An 18,527-nucleotide genomic window follows, 5' to 3' on the forward strand; every position below is an offset into this window, starting at 1 on the left:
CACATTCTGGGCAGGCAAACATTTTGCACATTACTGGGCTGTTGGTGTTGATATTCCACTCTCCACACACCCCGCTGAATTTGCTCATGAAACCTGGAGACACCCTTGTCTCCTCGGCTGGGCTGAGCCAGTGGACACTTTTGTTAATCCCTTAATTGGGTATCGCCCCATGCAGCTGCACTGGGCGAAGACAGCGATAGCTTCCGGGTCCGTGTACCGCTAGCGGGGCACAAGTTAAAGGGGAGGTGGCGGACGGCACAGTGAAATATTCTTCCATTGAGTTGCTGCTTTGGAGGCGGGGTCCATGCCGTGATCGGTCAGCCCGACACTCTGAGGGCCGATCTGTTGGGCAGCACCCCTTTCCCCGGTGGGCCAGGGAGAACCGTTTCTTTACTGCAGAGTTTGCAGCTTGAGCCCTTCCCTTTAATTTAGCGAAGAGCCCCTCCCACGTGGCAACGCTGCATGGCCCAGTGCGTAACACTGCGCCCCGCTCCCGGAGCGTCTGCCCCACTGCCGCCCCAGAGAGCGGGGCCCCGTGCCTGGTGCATGATGGCCCGCCTCGGACAAACGTTTCACTGCCCTATGTCTCACCTCCTTTGTATTGTAAAAATGATTGTATGACTTCTGATGTCAAATTGTTGGTGCATGGCAATTTGTTCAGATCATTGTAGAAAGCATTGAGAGACAGGAACCATGCTTTGTTGGTAAAGTAAAAGCTCACACCAAGGCAATAGACTCACACACAATCGGAATCTCCCAAGCTGACAAAGCAGCCAAAGAGCCTGCACACGTAGGTGGTTCCTGGGGCCCATTTCCCTCTGATGCCCCTGTTGGGGGCAGTAGGAATTAAAGGGGTAAATCAGATGATAGAATATGTGAATGAGACCAACAATTTGTGACTAAAAACATTGGAAAATTTAAACAGCAGACTAAGCAGTGCTGGCGGGCACCATCGGGCACAGTCCCGGCATCAGCACCGGGCTTCCAGCCTGAGGAATTTCGGGACCATTTTAGGCAACATTCAGCAGCAGTGGCAAAGTTTCATTTGCAGTTTACAACAACTTGCATTTTTATAACACCTTTAATGTAGTAAAACATCCCAAGGTGCTTCACAGCAGTGTTATAAAACAACATTTGACACCGAGCAACATACAAGAGGTAGAGAGACAGGAAGGATTAGGGAGGGAATTCAAGAGCTTACGGCCTCGGGAGCTGAAGGCACGGACATCAATGATGGAGTGATTAAAATCGGGGATGCTCAGGAGGCCAGAATTAGAGGAGCGCCGATATCTCAGGGTGGGCGGGGAGGTTGTAGGGTTGGAGGACCTTACCGAGATAGGGAGTGGCGAGGCCATGGAGAACTTTGAAAACAAGGATGAGAATTTTTAAATTGAGATGTTGCTTAACCGGGAACCAATGTAGGTCAGTGAGCACAGGGGTGATGTGTGAATGGGACTTGGTGTGAGTTAGGACATGGGCATGTGAGTTTTGGATGACCTCAAGTTTACATCGGGTAGAATGTGGGAGGCCAGCCAAGAGTGCGTTGGAATAGTCAAGTCTAGAGATAACAAAGGCATCGATGAAGGTTTCATCAGCAGATGAGCAGGGGCAGGTGCGGAGACAGGCGATGTTACGGAGGTGGTAATAGGCAGTCTTAGTTATGGCATGGATATGTGGTCGGAAGCTCAATTCGGGGTCAAACAGGACACGAAGGTTGTGAACCGTCTGGTTCAATCTCAGACAGTTGTTAGGGAGAGACATGGATTCGGTGGCTAGGAAATGGAGTTTGTGGCAGGGACCGAAGACAATCGGTTCGGTCTTCCCAATATTTAGTACGAGAAAATTTCTTGTCATCCAGTACTGGATGTCAGAATAGAAGTCTATAGAAAGATGCAAGTTCATGGCTATGGCAGCAGGAAATTTGGAGGAAGTTTGTACCAGTGGGCTGGGGAAGGAAGGGAAGTGGCAGAGGCAGCTGATTGGATGGTCTCAATCTTAGAGACCAAGAAGGCCTTGAGATCCTTGCACTTGTTGTCAGTGGTGAGGGTGAAGGAGACAGGGGAGAACAGTTTAAGAAGAGAGTTAGCAGTAGAGAATAGAAGCTGGGGTTTATCTTTGCATTCCAGAATGATTCTGGAATAGTGAGCAGTTTTGGCAGACAAGAGCGGGACCGAATATTGCTTATTGTGGTCCAGCCAGATTTGGCGGTGAATGGCTAAACCAGTTGTCCGCCATATCCGTTCAAGTCTTCATCTCTGGGACTTAAAGGAGTGAAGATGAGAGCCCAGGGGGAACGGCCAAGGTGAGAGAGAGTAATTGTGTTAGTAGTGAATAAAGCAGCAAAGTGGTGATGAGGGTGGGGTTGAACACATCGGCAGCTGCAGAAATGTCGTGGTAAATGGAGGGCCACAGGCTGGACAGTTGGGATTTGTAAGTGCAGTTGTAAGTGAGGTTTTTCCAGGAGGGGAGTTGGAGGTGGAGCGGGTGAAGGGGTGTGTGGATGGAGAGTGATACGTGCTCAAGCTGGCCTTATCTGTGATTGTCATGATGTGAGTAGTGAAAGATCACCTATTTGAACCAAAGCTGAAAGGATGTTTTCCTACTGTGGACAAAGCCAGTCCAGTCCTTTACCTAATCCGGTGTATAGGTAAAGGTAAATAAATGGTACCAGATCAAACAGCTTAAGTCAGTCAGAAGTGAAACTGATAATTAACACATAATATGCTTGGTTTACAGAACTAAAACTGGAAATGGAGATTGGACGGTATCGAGCGCTCGGACTGATATCCAACCGGGGGGCGGGCCCACTGCCAACGACTCAAGCATGCAGCATCATGGTCAATGGAGAGGAGCCAACACACAGCTGTCACCATGGGGACTGTATATATTGGGGACAGTAAGCCTATGAACTGTGGGATGAATGAAACCACAGTAACGACTTCCCAGGTCTCTACTGGAAGTGTACTATAGATCGCAAATAATCAGAAAGAGATAGAAGAGCAAATATGTAGGCAAACTTCTGAGAAGTGCAAAAACCAGAGCAATAATAGTAGCAGATTTCAACTACACCAATATTAAATGGGTAAGAATCAGTGTAAAACATATCGAGGGCACAGAATTCTTAACATGCATTCAGGAGAACATTTTTTAGCCAGTGCACAGCAAGCCCAACAAGGGAGGGGGTGAGTTCTGGACATAGTTTTAGGAAATGAAGCTGGGCAAGTGGAAGGGCAAGTGTGAGAGATTTCTGGTAGTAGTGATCATAATTCAGTTATGTTTAACATAGTTACGGAAAAGGATGAAGATAGACCAAGAGTAAAAGTTCTCAATAGGGGAAAGGTCAATTTTACTAAGCTGAGATGTGATTTAGCAAATCACTGGAAACAGCTACATGAAGGTAAATCAGTGTCAGAGCAGTGGGAGGCATTCAAGGAGGATTTAGTGAGGGTTCAGAAAAAGGGTGGGACTCCGAAATCTCGAGCCCCCTGGATGTCAAGAGGCATACAGGGTAGGATAATGCAAAAAAGGGAAGCTTATGTTGGATACCGAGAGCTAAATACTGCAGAAAGCCTGCAGGAGTATAGAAAGTGCAGGAGAGACATTAAAAAGGAAATTAGGAAAGCAAAGAGGGGGGGCGTGAAAAAATATTGGCAAGTAAAATCAAGGAAATCCCTAAGATGTTTTATAAATACATAAAGAGTAAGAGGATAACTAAACAAAGAGTAGGGCCTATTAGTGACCAAAAAGGAAGCTTGTGTGTTGAGGCGGAAGACCTGGGTATGGTTCTTAATCAATACTTTGCATCTGTCTTCACCAAAGAGAGGGCCGATGCAGATATTGTCGTTAAGGAGGAGGAATGTGAAATAGTAAATGAAATAAACATAGTGAGAGAGATAGTATTAAGGGATTTGGCATCTTTGAAAGTAGATAAATCACCAGGTCCGGATGAAATGGAGACCAGGCTGAGAAGCAAGGGAGGAAATAGTGACTCTGCCATCATATTTCAATCCTCTCTGGCTAGAGGTGTGGAGCTGGAGTACTGCTAATGTTATACTGTTTTTTTTAAATGGGAGAAAGGGATAGATCGAGTAATTACAGGCTAATCAGCCTAACCTCGATGGTGGGCAAATTGTTGGAAAAAGTCCTGAGGTACAGTGTTAATGGTCATTTAGAAAGGCAAAGATTAATCAAGGACAGTCAGCATGGATTTGTTCATGGAAGGTCGTGTCCGAGTAACTTGATAGAATTTTTCAGGATGTAACATGGAATGTTGATGATGGTAGCACGTTTCATGAAGTCTACATGGATTTTAGCAAGGCTTTTGACAAGGTCCCACATAGCAGACTGGTTAGAAGTCTAAAAGCCCATGGAATCCAAGGGAATGTGGCAATTTGGATCCAAAATTGTCTCTGAGGCAGGAAGCAAAGGGTAATGGTCAAGGGATGTGTTTGTGACTGGAAGGCTGTTCCAGTGGGATTCCACAGGGCACAGTAGTAGGTCCTTTGATTGTTGTGGTATACATCAATGATTTCGACAAACATGTTGGGGGCATGATTAAGAGGTTTCTAGATGATACAAAAATTGGCCATGTGGTTGATAATGAGGAAGAATGCTGTAGACTGCAGGATGATATCAATGGACTGGTCAGGTGGGCAGAAAAGTGGCAAATAGAATTGAATCCAGAGAAGTGTGAGATAATGCATTTGGGGAGGGTTAACAGGCAAGGGAATACACAATAAATAGTAGGACACTGAGAAGTGCAGAGGAACAAAGGGACCTTGGACAGCAGGTCCACAGGTCCCTAAAGGAAACAGGGCAGGGAGATAAGGTGGTTAGAAAGGCATATGGGATTACAGGGTATGGTGGCATAGTAGTTATGTTACTGGACTCGTAATCCCGAGGTCTGGAGTCACAACTTCAAATCGACTACGGCAGCTGGGGAATTTAAATTCAGTGAATTTAGTAAATAATTTTGGAATAAAAAGCGAGTATCAATAATGGTTACCACATAACTATTGGATTGTAATAAAAACCCATCTGGTTTACGAATGCACCTCAGGGAAGGAAATCTGCCATCCTTACCTGGTCTGGTCTGTACATGATTCCAGACCCACAAGGTGGTTGACTCTTAACTGCCCTCTCAAATGGCCTAGCAAGCCGGTTGTACCAAACCGCTGCATCAGTGGTTCAAGAATGTGGCTTACTGCACCTTCTCAAAGGCAATTGGGAATGGGCAATAAATGCTGGCCTTGCCAGCGATGTCCACATGCCAGAAATTAATTTTTAAAACTTTCCTTTATTAGTCGAGGAATAGAATATAAAAGCAGGGTGGTGATGCTTGAATTGTATAAAACACTAGTTAGGCCACAGCTATAGTGCTGTGTACAGTTTTGGTCACCACACTACAGGAAAGATGTGATTGCACTAGAGAGGGTACAGGAGATATACGAGGATGTTGCCAGAACTGGAGAATTTTAGCGATGAAGAAAGATTGGATAGGCTGGGATTGTTTTCTTTGGAACATAGGATGCAGAGGGGAGACTTAATCGAGGTCTATAAAATTATGAGGGGCCGAGATAGAGTGGATTCGTATCTATTTCCCTTAGCAAAGAGGTCAATAACCAGGGGGCTTAGATTTAAAGTAAGTGGTCGTAGGTTTCGAGGGAATTTGAGGAGAACTGTTTTCACCCAGAGGGTGGAGGTCGAGAACTAACTGCCTGAGGGGATGGTAGAGGCAGAAACACTCACCATATTTTAAAAGTTCTTGGATATGCACTTGAAGTGCCGTAACCTACAGGGCTACAGACCAAGAGCTGGAAAGTGGGATTATGCTCGATAGCTCTTTTTCAGCCGAATGGGTGAATAGTCTTCTCCTGTGCCATAAATGTCACTGATTCTATGGGACTAGGGTTATATTTCCTTGAGTATAGAAGATTAATGGGTGATCTGTGCAACGTGGATTTGTAGCCAAAAAGGGAAGCAATTATGGATAGAGAGGATGGACTATCTACGGGGGAAGACAGATACATCTGCCAAAACCTGTCGGTTAGGAGCAGAGTCAAGGATTTGACCAGTACATTCATAGAATCATAGAAAGGTTACAGCACAGAAGAAAGCCATTCAGCCCGTCGAGCCCGTGCTGGCTCTCTGTGTTTGGTGCTCAGAGCTGGATTTTAGCTTAGGGTCATGTATCCAGGGCTCGGTTGTCTTCCAGGACTGGGCTGTGCAAGGAGCAAACTCAAATTCTGCACATCCACCTCTGAATGGAATATGATGTGTAAATACAGCAGTAGATTACAATTTCCTGCTTCCCCTCCTTCAACACCTCCTAATGGGAGCCCGACCACAATAAACAAATGAGAATGAATGCAATGCAATGGGAGCTGATGCTGGAGGTCCTGCCCGGTCACACGTCCAGCATTGAATCCATCCGCTGGGAACTCCATGAGTCATAACAGGATTGTTATTTATTTCCTTATAAATGAGATAAAATGAAGAATAAACATATTTACAACAAGAAACTCACAGCACAATCTGAAACAGGTGGAGAAGGATCGGTGAGTCTGTCGAGTTGAGTTGGATTGTCCACGCTGTATCCTTAAACAGCAGAGTTTCTGAATCCATGTCCTCCTCTGGGCCGGCTCCTGTGGAATTTGACAAAGGACGACTCTTAAGAAGACCGCATCCCCTCGGAGACGAGGCCCCATCTATAGGAAGGAACTGCAGCACATTATATATGAGTTGATCCTGCTGGGGAAATCTTTGATGAGTTGTCAGGAAAGTACTTTCAAAAATTCCTCATACTTCAGGCTGCCTTCCCGCGAATGCTCCGGGATTATTGCACAAACCCTCTGTGAGCCGATATATGGGGCGATCGAGCACAATGTTAAAAGACAGGCCCTTTGTACCTCCTCACTCTTTTCATTCAGGTGTAGCAACAAACTGACCAGGTTCAGGTGGATCTGTTCCATAAAGGAAGCCCTTGAATGTCCGTGTCCACATTTGGCCAAAGTGCCAAACACGGTAAATGCGGCAGCACGAACCTGAGTGGATTTGAACTCAAAGAAAGATCGAATTCCTTTTGTTAGTTCAATATAAATGGTCCGATAGCATTGACACTGAGCTGGTCCAAGATCTTTGAGAGAGTTGATGTCACTTCAGTCATGAATTCCTCTTCATGGTAATCCTTGCCCTGCAGTATGTTACTCATTGCAGCCAACAGGTCTGAAGCGTGTCTCTCCATCAGTCCAGATACTCCAATTGGAATATTCCCCAGCCCCCTAATACAGAGCAACCTGACAGCCAGAGTCGAATCCAGTAGACCCATGAGCAAGCTATCCACCAGGGTGTTAGAGAGTAACATGTGGGAGATGGACGTACATTTTAAAAGTTCAGCAAAGAAGGCAGCCACAGTGGCTTTCTGGCCCACCTGTGTAGTTGACAGGACAGGTGCTAGATCCACCACAATCCCAACCAGCTGGTGCTCATTGAACAAGCTCATCGCTCTAGCGAGCAGAGCAATCCCCTTGTGGTGGGTGTGTGGGTCCAACATTAAATCCCAGCCTCCCTTCTCCTGGACAAAATCTACGACCACTTCATTGTGCACTCGATTCAGCACGGCCCTGAGAGTCTCTACTGAGGACAGGCAAAGCTCTCGGCTTCTGCACACTGCTGTTGTTGATGGGTTTTCTGACTGCTCCAATTCACAGCAAGGAATAAAGTCAGAAGGCATATTCACATAGATGGAGGAACCGAGATGTGTTAACAGAGCAGTGAATAAGTCAGAATACAAGGTGTTTACAGCCTCTGCAGACTCCGGCTCTGAGACCATCTCGTACACAGTGCAAGTAACAGCCAGAGGATCAAGGCTCTCGGTTTCTGTCACTGAATGGCTTCTTTCACTAAATGCCACCGATCTGTTCGGGTATTGCATCAGTTGTTTCAATGAAGTGTCAGCCAATTGGGTCTTCTTTGCTACTGACCTCCAGATGGCGCTGGTGCACTCGCCCACAGGGAACCTGAGGAGACAACGCACAACGGCTGGCAGGTGCTGGGAAGTGAGCAGAGTGAAGGTTTGTAGAACTGTCAGTGTCACTTCCTGCTGTGTGATTGCTGCCATTTGAAGGTGCAGTACCTCGAGGATCTCTGAGAGTTGATCCTCCAGCTCAGGGCCACGTCGCTTTACCACAGCTTTCAGTGTAACAGCAGCTGCATTGGAACAGCTGGTTTGGTGGTCAACCAGCCCTTTGAAGAGCATAAAGAGCAGGTTGGCCAGCTGGTCCCGGGGCAAGTGCTGGGAAATGAGTTGTGCGAGCTCGGAGCATCCTTTAAAGAGGACTGTGGTGTCTGTGCTCACCAATTGTTGGTCAATTCTTCTCAGAATCCCTTCCTGCTCATATTGCTCATCTGGATTCACACCTTCAGAACATGCCTGGATCTTTAGTAGGATGTACAAACAGTCCATGGCCCTCTGCCGTATGGTAAGCAATGGGTCAACACATCGTGGCAGCAGCTGACCAACTACAGCCCCCAAGTCAATCGGTGCCATTATATTTATAGCATCAAGCTCCTGCCAGTAGAATGTCAGCAGCTTCGAGGTCATGTCTACTGCTCGCTCTCTTTCATATTCCCGCGGTGATATTATCCATGTCTCCACATATTTGTATATGGTCTGGAGACCCTCAGGGGACAGGTTCTGAAGCAAAAGTTGTTTCAGGAGACAGTAGAGAGCGGCCACACTATCAGTGTAAAGATCTCTTCCTCCTGGGTGAAGAGGTGTCCCGTCCTGGTCCTGGTTGGGGTCCACAAAAACTAAACTGAAAATACTCCTCAAACAGCTTTTAATTAACTGGCATTGATCAGCTTCATTTAGCCGTGGGTTCAGTTGGACAAGGTGCAGGCAGGCATTCATTGCCAACGGCCGAATAGGAGTCTGCAGCAGCTCTGTTGGCTCAGCCTCGATAAGTTGTTGCATGTATTTCAGCAGCTCACTTTTCCTGCTGAAACTCGAGGGGAATGTCCGACTACTGGACTGCACTGCTCTGGCTATCAGGGTCACGCTCTTTATAAGGCTCAAGGTCAGAGTCAAATCCTGGGATTCTTCCTTTAACCTCTGTCCAAGCTGGTTGAGTTGCTCATTTAAAAGTGGCAGAATGTGGTTCTCTGTTCGTGATAATAAAAGGTCCAGTGGAGCATTGATTGCCAGATACCCAGAGCAAAGGACCAGTGTGCTCTTAGCATTGTCCACCTCAAGATCAGACTGATCCTTATCAACATGGAGGGAACTTCTGGACTTCTTCAGGAGGTTTAAGTTATAATCCATGAGGCTGCTGAAGGTGGCTTCAAAGTTGGTGATAGAGCAGAAACCAATTCCAACAGACACACCCTCTCTCTCAACGGCCTCCCTGTGCTGAGCACTCTGCAGCATTTGTCCAATCTGCCTCTTTATATCTGTGCTACCTGAGTGATGTAGCACCATCCCAAGGCATTTGTAAAGAAACCCCTTCTGTTGTGGATAACTGTGGGAGATTGAGATCTGTTGGGTTATTTCATCAATCAACTGGCATGTCCACTGCTCGTCATGAATTGTTTCCAGAGTTTTGGACAACAGCAGGATGAGTCTCTCCTCCCATTCTTGCTGGGACAGGGGTTTCTCTGAAGTCTCCACCAAGTTATTAACTAACAATGGAATTTCCTCCTCCCACCTCTGCACTATTGCTGCATGAATATTCAGGCTCATGGCCTGTAGCAGCCTCAGTGCAGCAGCACCCCGGCCTTCTCCCTCACAGGGACAACCCGCTATAACCAGAAGCTGGGTCAGCAGTGCCTGAGGATTGGGGAAATTTGTACGTTGTTTATAAATGAGGAAATACTTCTCATCTCCGGCTTGCAGCTTCTTCTTTGCAAGTTGTGTTAAATACGGAGAGACCATTGTTAGTCCTTTGGTGTATTGAGCCAAGGTAATGTGCAGCAGGAATGGCCAGAGTACATCCTCCATACTCTCCAGAGCTGTCAGAGTGAACATCATCACTTCACATATTCGACTCAAGTCTTCATGGGTAACCTGATCTTCATCAATATCCAATGGGATTTGATTACATGAGTCGGTGCAGAGAACATATTGTTTCATGACAAACTCCACCATTATTCGTCCTCCTTCTAGATCTAGGTAACCTTCGAGGGCCATGGCACCAATTGTCTCCACAATCAGCTTCTTGACATTGTTGTTGTTGTCTAGAAGCACCAGTTTCAGCTCAGCCACAATTTTGACCTTCCTCCTTTCCAGCTGTGAAGGGACAGCCCTGATAAGTTGCTTGAGGACACTTAGTGCTCCCAGTCTAGTTTGTGGATTCTTGGTTTCCAACTGGCGGAGAGGAATTCGATGATTGAGTCGGCATGATCTTGGGCCAGAACAGTGTAGCAGCCAAGGATCTGATTGTGATTCTCAGCAGCGAGCCGGTTATCACAATCCACTGGAACACAAAACTGTTTGTGCAAGTTGTTAAGCAAATCCTCTATCTGTGTTCCCAGACTTTTACTTCGCATATTGACGGCAGTAGCTACAATCTGACACAGACTACGGCTGATAACAAGTTGTTCGGACTGAAATTTATAGAGAAGCAGGATTCCAGGAATAATCTCGGCAGTTCTACCTCTAGGCTGTCTGTGGGCATCAAGGTGGTGCAGTAACCCAGAGCTTCCACTATTATGATGTTTAATGGTGACTCCGTCTTCTCAAGCCACTTATTGAAAAGCAAATCATAGGCAATGTCCATCTCATTGGCAAAGGATTCTTTAGTCACTGTTGTCTGTGGCCACTTCTCTATATCATCCATGTAGAGTAGAATGTTCTTGCTGAAAGCACCCAGTGCTGCCTCAAACACTGATTTATGGTAGTCGAATGTGACATCCATCAGCACTGGCATCATAACCTCTAGGATGGGCTTGATTAAAGGTACCATCCCATGGACATGGGCTGATGTCAGCCTTATCAATGTTTTGATCATATAAACATGGGATGGATACCCTTTCTTCATATCTTCCAAGGTAACCGCCAGCACTTCTTGTGTAAATCCTAAGCCAATGGCAACCAGGAGGTTACATGCAGCTTCCTGGCTCTGCTGGTCTGCCTCGATCAACGTGGTCGCTCTGAGGTAAGCCATAACGATGAGAGAGTCAGCCACATGGTGTTGAATGAAGCTGAGATTGTCTTGGACGATCATCACCATGGTGTTCAGAATGATTGTGCTCTCTTCATCCCGGAGCCAGACACGGTCCCAGAGGTAGTGACGGCAAGTGAGGAGGACATATTCTGGCCAATGATGTCCCAGTCTATATATAGTCTGGGATATTCCTCGTCGAATGTTGTTATCATTATCGACCAGTCTCTTTAACAGAGCCATTAAGAAAGTGCCAATTCTTCCAGTTGGTTGCTGTGACATTTTCGGGGTCTCGGTTGGTTTCTCTGCAATTTATAATATCACTATAGCAGGGGTATAAGGACAGAAGTAAATTCCATTTGATGCATTGACTTTAGCTCTATCCCAGCTATCCCAGCCTCGCAACCAACTGTATGGTGAACTCCTCCATTAATTGAATTCATCCCCTCAGCTGGTGCATTATTCCAAATATTGATCATCCTTTGAGTTAGAAATGCATTTTTCATTCATTTTAATTACATCTCTATTTCTCCACTTGGCATGAAAGGATGTAGTGTAATATTTTGGGTTCACTTTTTCTGTGCCAATGATTTACTATCAATGTTTTGCATCGATTACAAAGTGGAGGAGTCTGGTGTGAGGCAGATGTGTGCGAGACCCAAGATTTCTTTCTGTGTAGTGGTGGACCTCTCCTGAGATGACATGTTGGGTGAGGTGGTGGATGGTGGAGGTGGATTGCTGTGATTGAAGGTGTATGTAGTGCAGCAAGTAGTTTGTGAATGAAGTGAGAGATTGAATTTGAGGGTGTGTGAGAGTGGAGATGGTGAGTGATGGGGAATGTGCTGTGTCTGAGAGTACGGGAGTGGTGTGTGAGAGTGGAGATGGTGAGTGCTGGGGAATGTGCTGTGTCTGAGAGTACGGGAGTGGTGTGTGAGAGTGGAGATGGTGAGTGATAGGGAATATGCTGTGTCTGAGAGTATGGGAGTGGTGTGTGAGAGTGGAGATGGTGAGTGCTGGGTAATGTGCTGTGTCTGAGAGTACGGGAGTGGTGTGTGAGAGTGGAGATGGTGAGTGCTGGGGAATGTGGTGTGTCTGAGAGTACAGGAGTGGTGTGTGAGAGTGGAGATGGTGAGTGATGGGGAATGTGCTGTGTCTGAGAATACAGGAGTGGTGTGTGAGAGTGGAGATGGTGAGTGCTGGGGAATGTGGTGTATCTGGGAGTACGGGAGTGGTGTGTGATTGCTGATTCTCCAATATGAGTGGTATCCGTGCCCAGCCCATCAACTGTTCTGATGCCCCATTGGTGTATCAGGGGAAATTGAGAGAAGGTGGCCTGGTCTGTCACCTACAGCCAATATGGTGGATGGCGCGGATCCTGTCGGAATTGTGCGCCTGCTTCCTGCCCGATATTTTTGGGACCGTGGAGGCCATGTAGCACCTCGAAAATGTGGGCCACACGTCCCAACTTCAAGGCCAAAGTCATCCAGAATAAAGAATTAGAAACTTTGATATCCTGGATCCCAGTGAGATCCTGAACTCGGAAACCCATCCACTGTGCTCCAGTATCCCCCTTTCTCCTGAAATCAGACAGCCTGCTAGCCAGGGCCTTCTCCCACTGCTCCCAACCCTGGGAGTCTTCAGATTCTGCAGACCCTCCGCAATGCTTTTAGACCCTCCCCATTGCATTTAGACACTCGCTAATGACTTCAAACCCAACCGGTGTCTCCACACCATCCCTAGACCCTCCCCAGTCCCTCCAGACTCTCCCAGTCCCTTCAGACCCTCCCCAGTCCCTCTAGACTCTCCTCGGTCCCTCCAGTGTCATGTGTCCAGAATCACTCTCTGTGTCACTCTCACACTTCACTCACTCGAATATCATATTCACAAAATATAAACAAATCACAATTCAAGTGCTTCATAGCTTACCAATCAGAATAACAATAATCAATTCTACACAGAAACAAATCAGCTACTCCCAGGTAAACTTCACAATTTATAACAGAACAAATATGTAAAAACATTAAAAATCTGCAATTATTTTCCAATTTTCTCAGAAATGTTCTGCCATGAAGCCTATGTTTTGCCATGAGCCTGGGGCTTGAGTTTTGCTCTGAGGCCACTGTCAGCACTCCTGTGTGACAGGTTTCTAGCCGTCTGGTGCAATGCCACAGATATCCTGCCAAATCCTGCAGAGGACTTTTACCAGAATGGTAGCAGGGATAAAAGACTTCAGTTACGTGGAGAGATGAGAGAAACTGGGATTGTTCTCCTTGGAGAAGGTTAAGAGGAGATCTAACAGAGATGTTTTCACAGTAAATAAGGAGGAGCTGTATCCAGTGGCTAAAGGTCGCTAACCAGAGGACACAGAGTTAAGTGATTGTCAAAAGAACCAGAGGCGACATGCGGAAACGTTTTTTACGCAGCGAGTTGTGATCTGGAATGCACGGCCTGAAAGGGTGGTGGAAGCAGATTCAATCAGAAATTTCAAGAGGAAATTGGATAAAGACTTGAAGGGGAAATTTTGCAGGGCTATGTGGAAAGAGCAGGAGAGTGGGATTCATTGGATAGGTCTTTCAAAGACCCAGCACAGGCAGAATGGGCCAAATGCTCTCCTTCTGTGTTGTGTGATTCTATCGTTCTATGAGTTGTTAAACCAACCCGGCCATCCTCAGTGCTTCTACACCCTTACTTCAAGTGCTTCCAGGCCTCCCCACCCGTGTTAGGGCTCCCTGCCCTGTTGCTCACCCATCCCTCGTGCTTGCCAGCTTGCTCGCCTGCCTGTGCAGGGTTCCTTTCTGCCCCACCTACTCGCCCACCCATTGACCTACAGAGACTGATGGTCAGCGGGGAATGAGGTTACTGGAGAACGGGGAATGGGTTGTGCTGTGTGGGTAAGGGGTTGTGATGGAGAGTGGGGAATGGGTTGTGCTGTGTGGGTAAGGGGTTGTGATGGAGAGTGGGGAATAGGTTGTGCTGTGTGGGTAAGGGGTTGTGATGGAGAGTGGGGAATGGGTTGTGCTGTGTGGGTAAGGGGTTGTGATGGAGAGTGGGGAATGGGTTGTGCTGTGTGTGTAAGGGGTTGTGATGGAGAGCGGGGAATGGGTTGTGCTGTGTGGGTAAGGGGTTGTGATGGAGAGTGGAGAATGGGTTGTGCTGTGTGGGTAAGGGGTCATGTTGGAGAGTGGGGAATGGGTTGTGCTGTGTGAGTAAGGGGTCGTGTTGGAGAGTGGGGAATGGGTTGTGCTGTGTGGGTAAGGGGTTCTGTTTGTGAGTGGATGGTGAAAACCTGATGAAGGCTTGTGGGATGAGCTTTGAGTAATAAAGAGAGAGACTTAGGGCAGATACAAAGAAGAGACAGGCGAGGGAAAAAGACGTATGGCAGGAAATTGAAACAAAACTCATCGCATGCCAAATCCCGTCGGACTGGCCATCGCCCGATTCCAATTTGCCTCGTGCCCTCCACTACCACATGACATGCAGAATGGAAAAAGTACCCTCAATGTTTCATGCAGGAAATTTAGGCAGTGGCATCTTTAGGACCGTGCAATTGGATAGGGCTCTGAGCCAATCACGGACCTCGGGTGGATCAAGGAACAGCACAGCTATGAAATGGCTGATCCTGATCAGTTAGTCAACTATTTTTAAATGATGTGTTAGGACGGGGCTCAGGAACAGGCATAGGCCATTCAGCCCATTGAGCCTGTTCCACCATTCTGCACCCCCTCCATCTCTCCATCTGGATCACGATCCCGCTCTCATTCCACCCCCTATCCCCACTGTGGTCTCCGTGCTCTACCTCGCCGATTTCCTGAACTTCTCTTCCCTCCGAGTTCCCGACCTCCTTCCCCCTCCCAATACTCTCCACCCCTCTAATTCCTACACTTTCTCCCCTCTCCGATCCCCACTCTCTCTCCCTCTCCGATTCCCACACTCTCCTCCTTCCAATTCCTTCTCTCTCTCCCCCATCAGATTCTCACTCTCTCTTACCTGTCTGATCCACATTCTCTCTCCCTCCAATTCCCAATCTCTCTCTCCCCCCCGGTTCCCTCTCTCTCTCCCCCTCCGATTCCTTCCCTCTGTCCCCACTACGATTCCCACACTCTCTCCTGCCCCTCACCCGATTTCTGCTCTCTCTCTTCTACAATTCCCTCTCTCTCTCCCTCCAATCTCCTCTCTCTTTCCCCTCCTCCCACTCCCTCCTCTTTCTCCCTCCAATTTCCTCTCTCCCCTCATCTCACTCCTCCCTCTCTCTCTCTCCCTCCAATCTCCTCTCCCTCCCCTCCTCTCTCTCCCCTCCTCCCACTCCCTTTCTCCCTCCATTTTCCTCACTCCCCCCTCTCTCTCCCACACCACCTCTCTCCCTCCAATCTCCTCTCTCTCCGCTCCTCTCACCACCCCCTCTCTCTCACCCACCCCCTCCTCCCACTCCCTTTGTCCCTCAAATTTCCTCACTCCCCCTTTCTTTCACCCCCCTCCAATCTTCTCTCCTTCCCCTCCTCTAACCCGCCTCTGTCTCAGATCCCGCTCCTCCCTCCAATCTCCTCTCTCTCCGCTCCTCTCACCACCCCCTCTCTCTCACCCACCCCCTCCTCCCACTCCCTTTGTCCCTCAAATTTCCTCACTCACCCTTTCTCTTTCACCACCCTCCAATCTTCTCTCTTTTCCCTCTCTCTCACCACCCCTCCTCCCTCCAATCTCCTCTCTCTTCCCTCCTCTCACTCATCCGCCCCCTCCCCACCCCCTCTGATTCCCTCTCTCACTCACCTTTCGATCCTTTCTCTCCCCCCCTCGACCATCAATGGATCGACTGACCTACACCTTATGGATCTGAGGAAAGCGTGGCCCAGGGTGCATGCTGCAACTGTTGGGTGCTGTACATGTGCGGCTTCGGTAAGCAGCACGAAGGGAACTCGCTGCTCATGTGCGGCTCCGGGAAACCGCGCACATGTGCAGAGCCGCAAGGATGTTCGTGCAGCCTAGTACAGTGTTGTTTTATTTGCTGTGACTATTCCTGTTCAATCGGAAGGGAAATCTCACTGTTAAACCATTTTAATTCTCAACTAAAGATTCCTTCTTTCGTTTACTCACAGTCTGAAGTCACTCTTTGTCTCCTCGATGACTTTTGCCTGATATTTTGAAGAATTATCTCTTCCTTAGAATTTGATTAATTTAACAACTGAATTCTGTAAACAAACAATTTTTGATCACAGCAGATTCGGACCAATTTACAAACTGAACTCTGGAAACCAATGGTTTTGAGCTCCACAGTTCCTGATCTGATTAGAAACTGAGTTGCGTTAACAAACGATTTTGATCTACTCAGATTCTGAAGACTTTGGTAAGATTTAAACAAACTTGCCCCTTACTTGTCAAGACCTTTTCAGCATCTGCACTTCAGCTACTGGTGAAACCCACTTCCCTCTGTGTTGCCATGGTTGTCACTGTGATGTCATGTGACATAACCTCCTGAGTAACAATGTGGGGGGTGATGCAGACCCTGGGTTGAGTGCCCATATAAGGACTGCAAGCTGTTTGAGGCTAGCTGGGGTTAAGCACAGACCTGAGATACATTGCGGGTAATTTTACTCGAAGTCGTCCATCGGGAAACCCGTGCCAGATCCAGTTGGACTGTCAATCTCCCAGTTGCAATTTGCCTCATGCCCTCCACTGCCGCTGGCCATCCCAAAAGTGAAATGTACCCTCAATGTTTAAAGCATGTAATTTAGGCAGTGGCATCTTTAGGACTAGACAATTGGGGCCTGCCGATGCAGAGTTGCTTTCTGCCCCACCTGTTCGCCCATCCATCGACCCGCAGAAGCTGTGCACTCACCAAGCCCACTTGTCTCTCCACCCACACTGCCTCCCACCCTCCGTACATGGCCGACCCCAGAGCTTTGTCCCACTGTGTTGTGTGCGGGCTCACCAGGGCCTGGTATCTCTCAAAATCGATCTGCCGTACCTCTCATAAATGCTCTTTGGTTCCTGGTTTTTGATCCAATTTCTTCTTTTGTTCTGCCTTCTAGACTGAATTCCAATGGATACTCCTCTAATTAGGGCTCATTTTATATGAACCTTCCATTATGAAGGGATGAAGGGACTGAGGGTAGTGTCGCCAAGTTTGCTGATCATACAAAGATGGGTGGGAAAGCAAGGACACTAAAAATCTTCAAAGGGATAGAGACAGGCTAAGTGAGTGGGCAAAAATTTGGCAGATGGAGTAAAATGTGGTAAAGTGTGAGGTTATCCACTTTGGCAGAAAAAATGAAAAAGCAAATTATTATTTCAGTGGAGAGAAATTATAAAATGCTGCAGTACAGAGGAACCTGGGGGTTCCTTGTGCATGAAACACAAAAAGTTAGTATGCAGGTACAGCAAGTAATCAGGAAGGCAAATGGAATGTTGGCCTTTATTGCAAAGGGAATGGAGTATAAAAGTAAGGAAGTCCTGCTACAACTGTACAGGGTATTGGTGAGGCCACACCCAGAGTACTACGTACAGCTTTGGTATCCTCATTTAAGGAGGGATATGCTTGTATTGGAGGCAGTTCAGAGAAGTTTCACTAGGTTGATTCATGAGATGAAGGGGTTGACTTCTGAGGAAAAGTTGAATTGGTTGAGCCTATACACATTGAAGTTTAGATGCATTTGATGTGATCGTATTGAAACACATAAGATATTGAGGGGGCTTGACAAGGTAGATGCAGCGAGGATGTTTCCCCTCATAGGGGAATCGAGAACAAGGGGACATAGTTTCAGAATAAAGCATCGCCCATTTAAAACTGAAATGAGGAGGAATTTCTTCTCTCAGAGGATTGTAAATCTGTAGAATTCTCTGCCTCAGAGAGCTGCGGAGGCTAGATCATTGAATATAGTTAAGGTGGAGATAGACAGAGTTTTGAGTGATAAGGGAGTGAAGATTATGAGGAGCGGGCAGAGAAGTGGAACTGAGCCCAAGATCAGATCAGCCATGATCTTATTGAATGGCAGAGCAGATTTGAGGGTCCAAATTTCCTACTCCTGCTCCTATTTCTTTTGTTCTTATTACTCTACCTGCTGCTCTGTTCCTTTCAACAATGTCTTAGAGATGCCTTCTGACACATGGAGATTAAGGGGCTGATTCTCCCCAGCTGCTAATGATGGAAGTAAGAGGGGAGATGATGAACACTGGCCAAAGACCCATTTACATCACTCCAGGATTACTTGGGCCTTCCCCAAAGGAGTGGATCTGCGCCTGGACCATCGCCTGCTAGCGTTCCCACGGAAACGAGCTAGTAGGAAGGCATTGCTGGCTCTACAGTCCCATTTCCCTGCCCTTGTCTTATTTGTTATGACGATTCCTGTTCAATCGGAAGGGAAATTTCACTGTTAA

The 18,527-nt window shown here is 47.3% G+C and overlaps 1 protein-coding gene across 1 annotated transcript; it reads right to left on the reverse strand.

Moving 5' to 3' along the window:
* Positions 1-7,084: 7,084 nt before the first annotated feature.
* LOC139275590 (maestro heat-like repeat-containing protein family member 1) lies at positions 7,085-11,228 on the reverse strand. Its single transcript, XM_070892762.1, has 2 exons — positions 10,653-11,228; positions 7,085-10,363 (listed from the first exon to the last, which is right to left on the reverse strand). Exons 1-2 carry the CDS (start codon positions 11,226-11,228, stop codon positions 7,085-7,087), a joined length of 3,855 nt encoding a protein of 1,284 aa, XP_070748863.1.
* Between the last annotated feature and the right edge of the window lie 7,299 nt (positions 11,229-18,527).

Source organism: Pristiophorus japonicus, chromosome 11 (assembly GCF_044704955.1).
Source record: "Pristiophorus japonicus isolate sPriJap1 chromosome 11, sPriJap1.hap1, whole genome shotgun sequence".
Classification (NCBI taxonomy): Eukaryota; Metazoa; Chordata; class Chondrichthyes; family Pristiophoridae; genus Pristiophorus; species Pristiophorus japonicus.

Excerpts from the sequence above, each read along its gene's own strand:
- LOC139275590 (XM_070892762.1), bottom strand. The coding sequence starts at position 11,228 with ATGGTGATGATCGTCCAAGACAATCTCAGCTTCATTCAACACCATGTG. Across the intron at positions 10,364-10,652 it reads TGCCCACAGACAGCCTAGAG|TTGGAAACCAAGAATCCACA; the intron begins GTAGAACTGCCG and ends CCTCTCCGCCAG.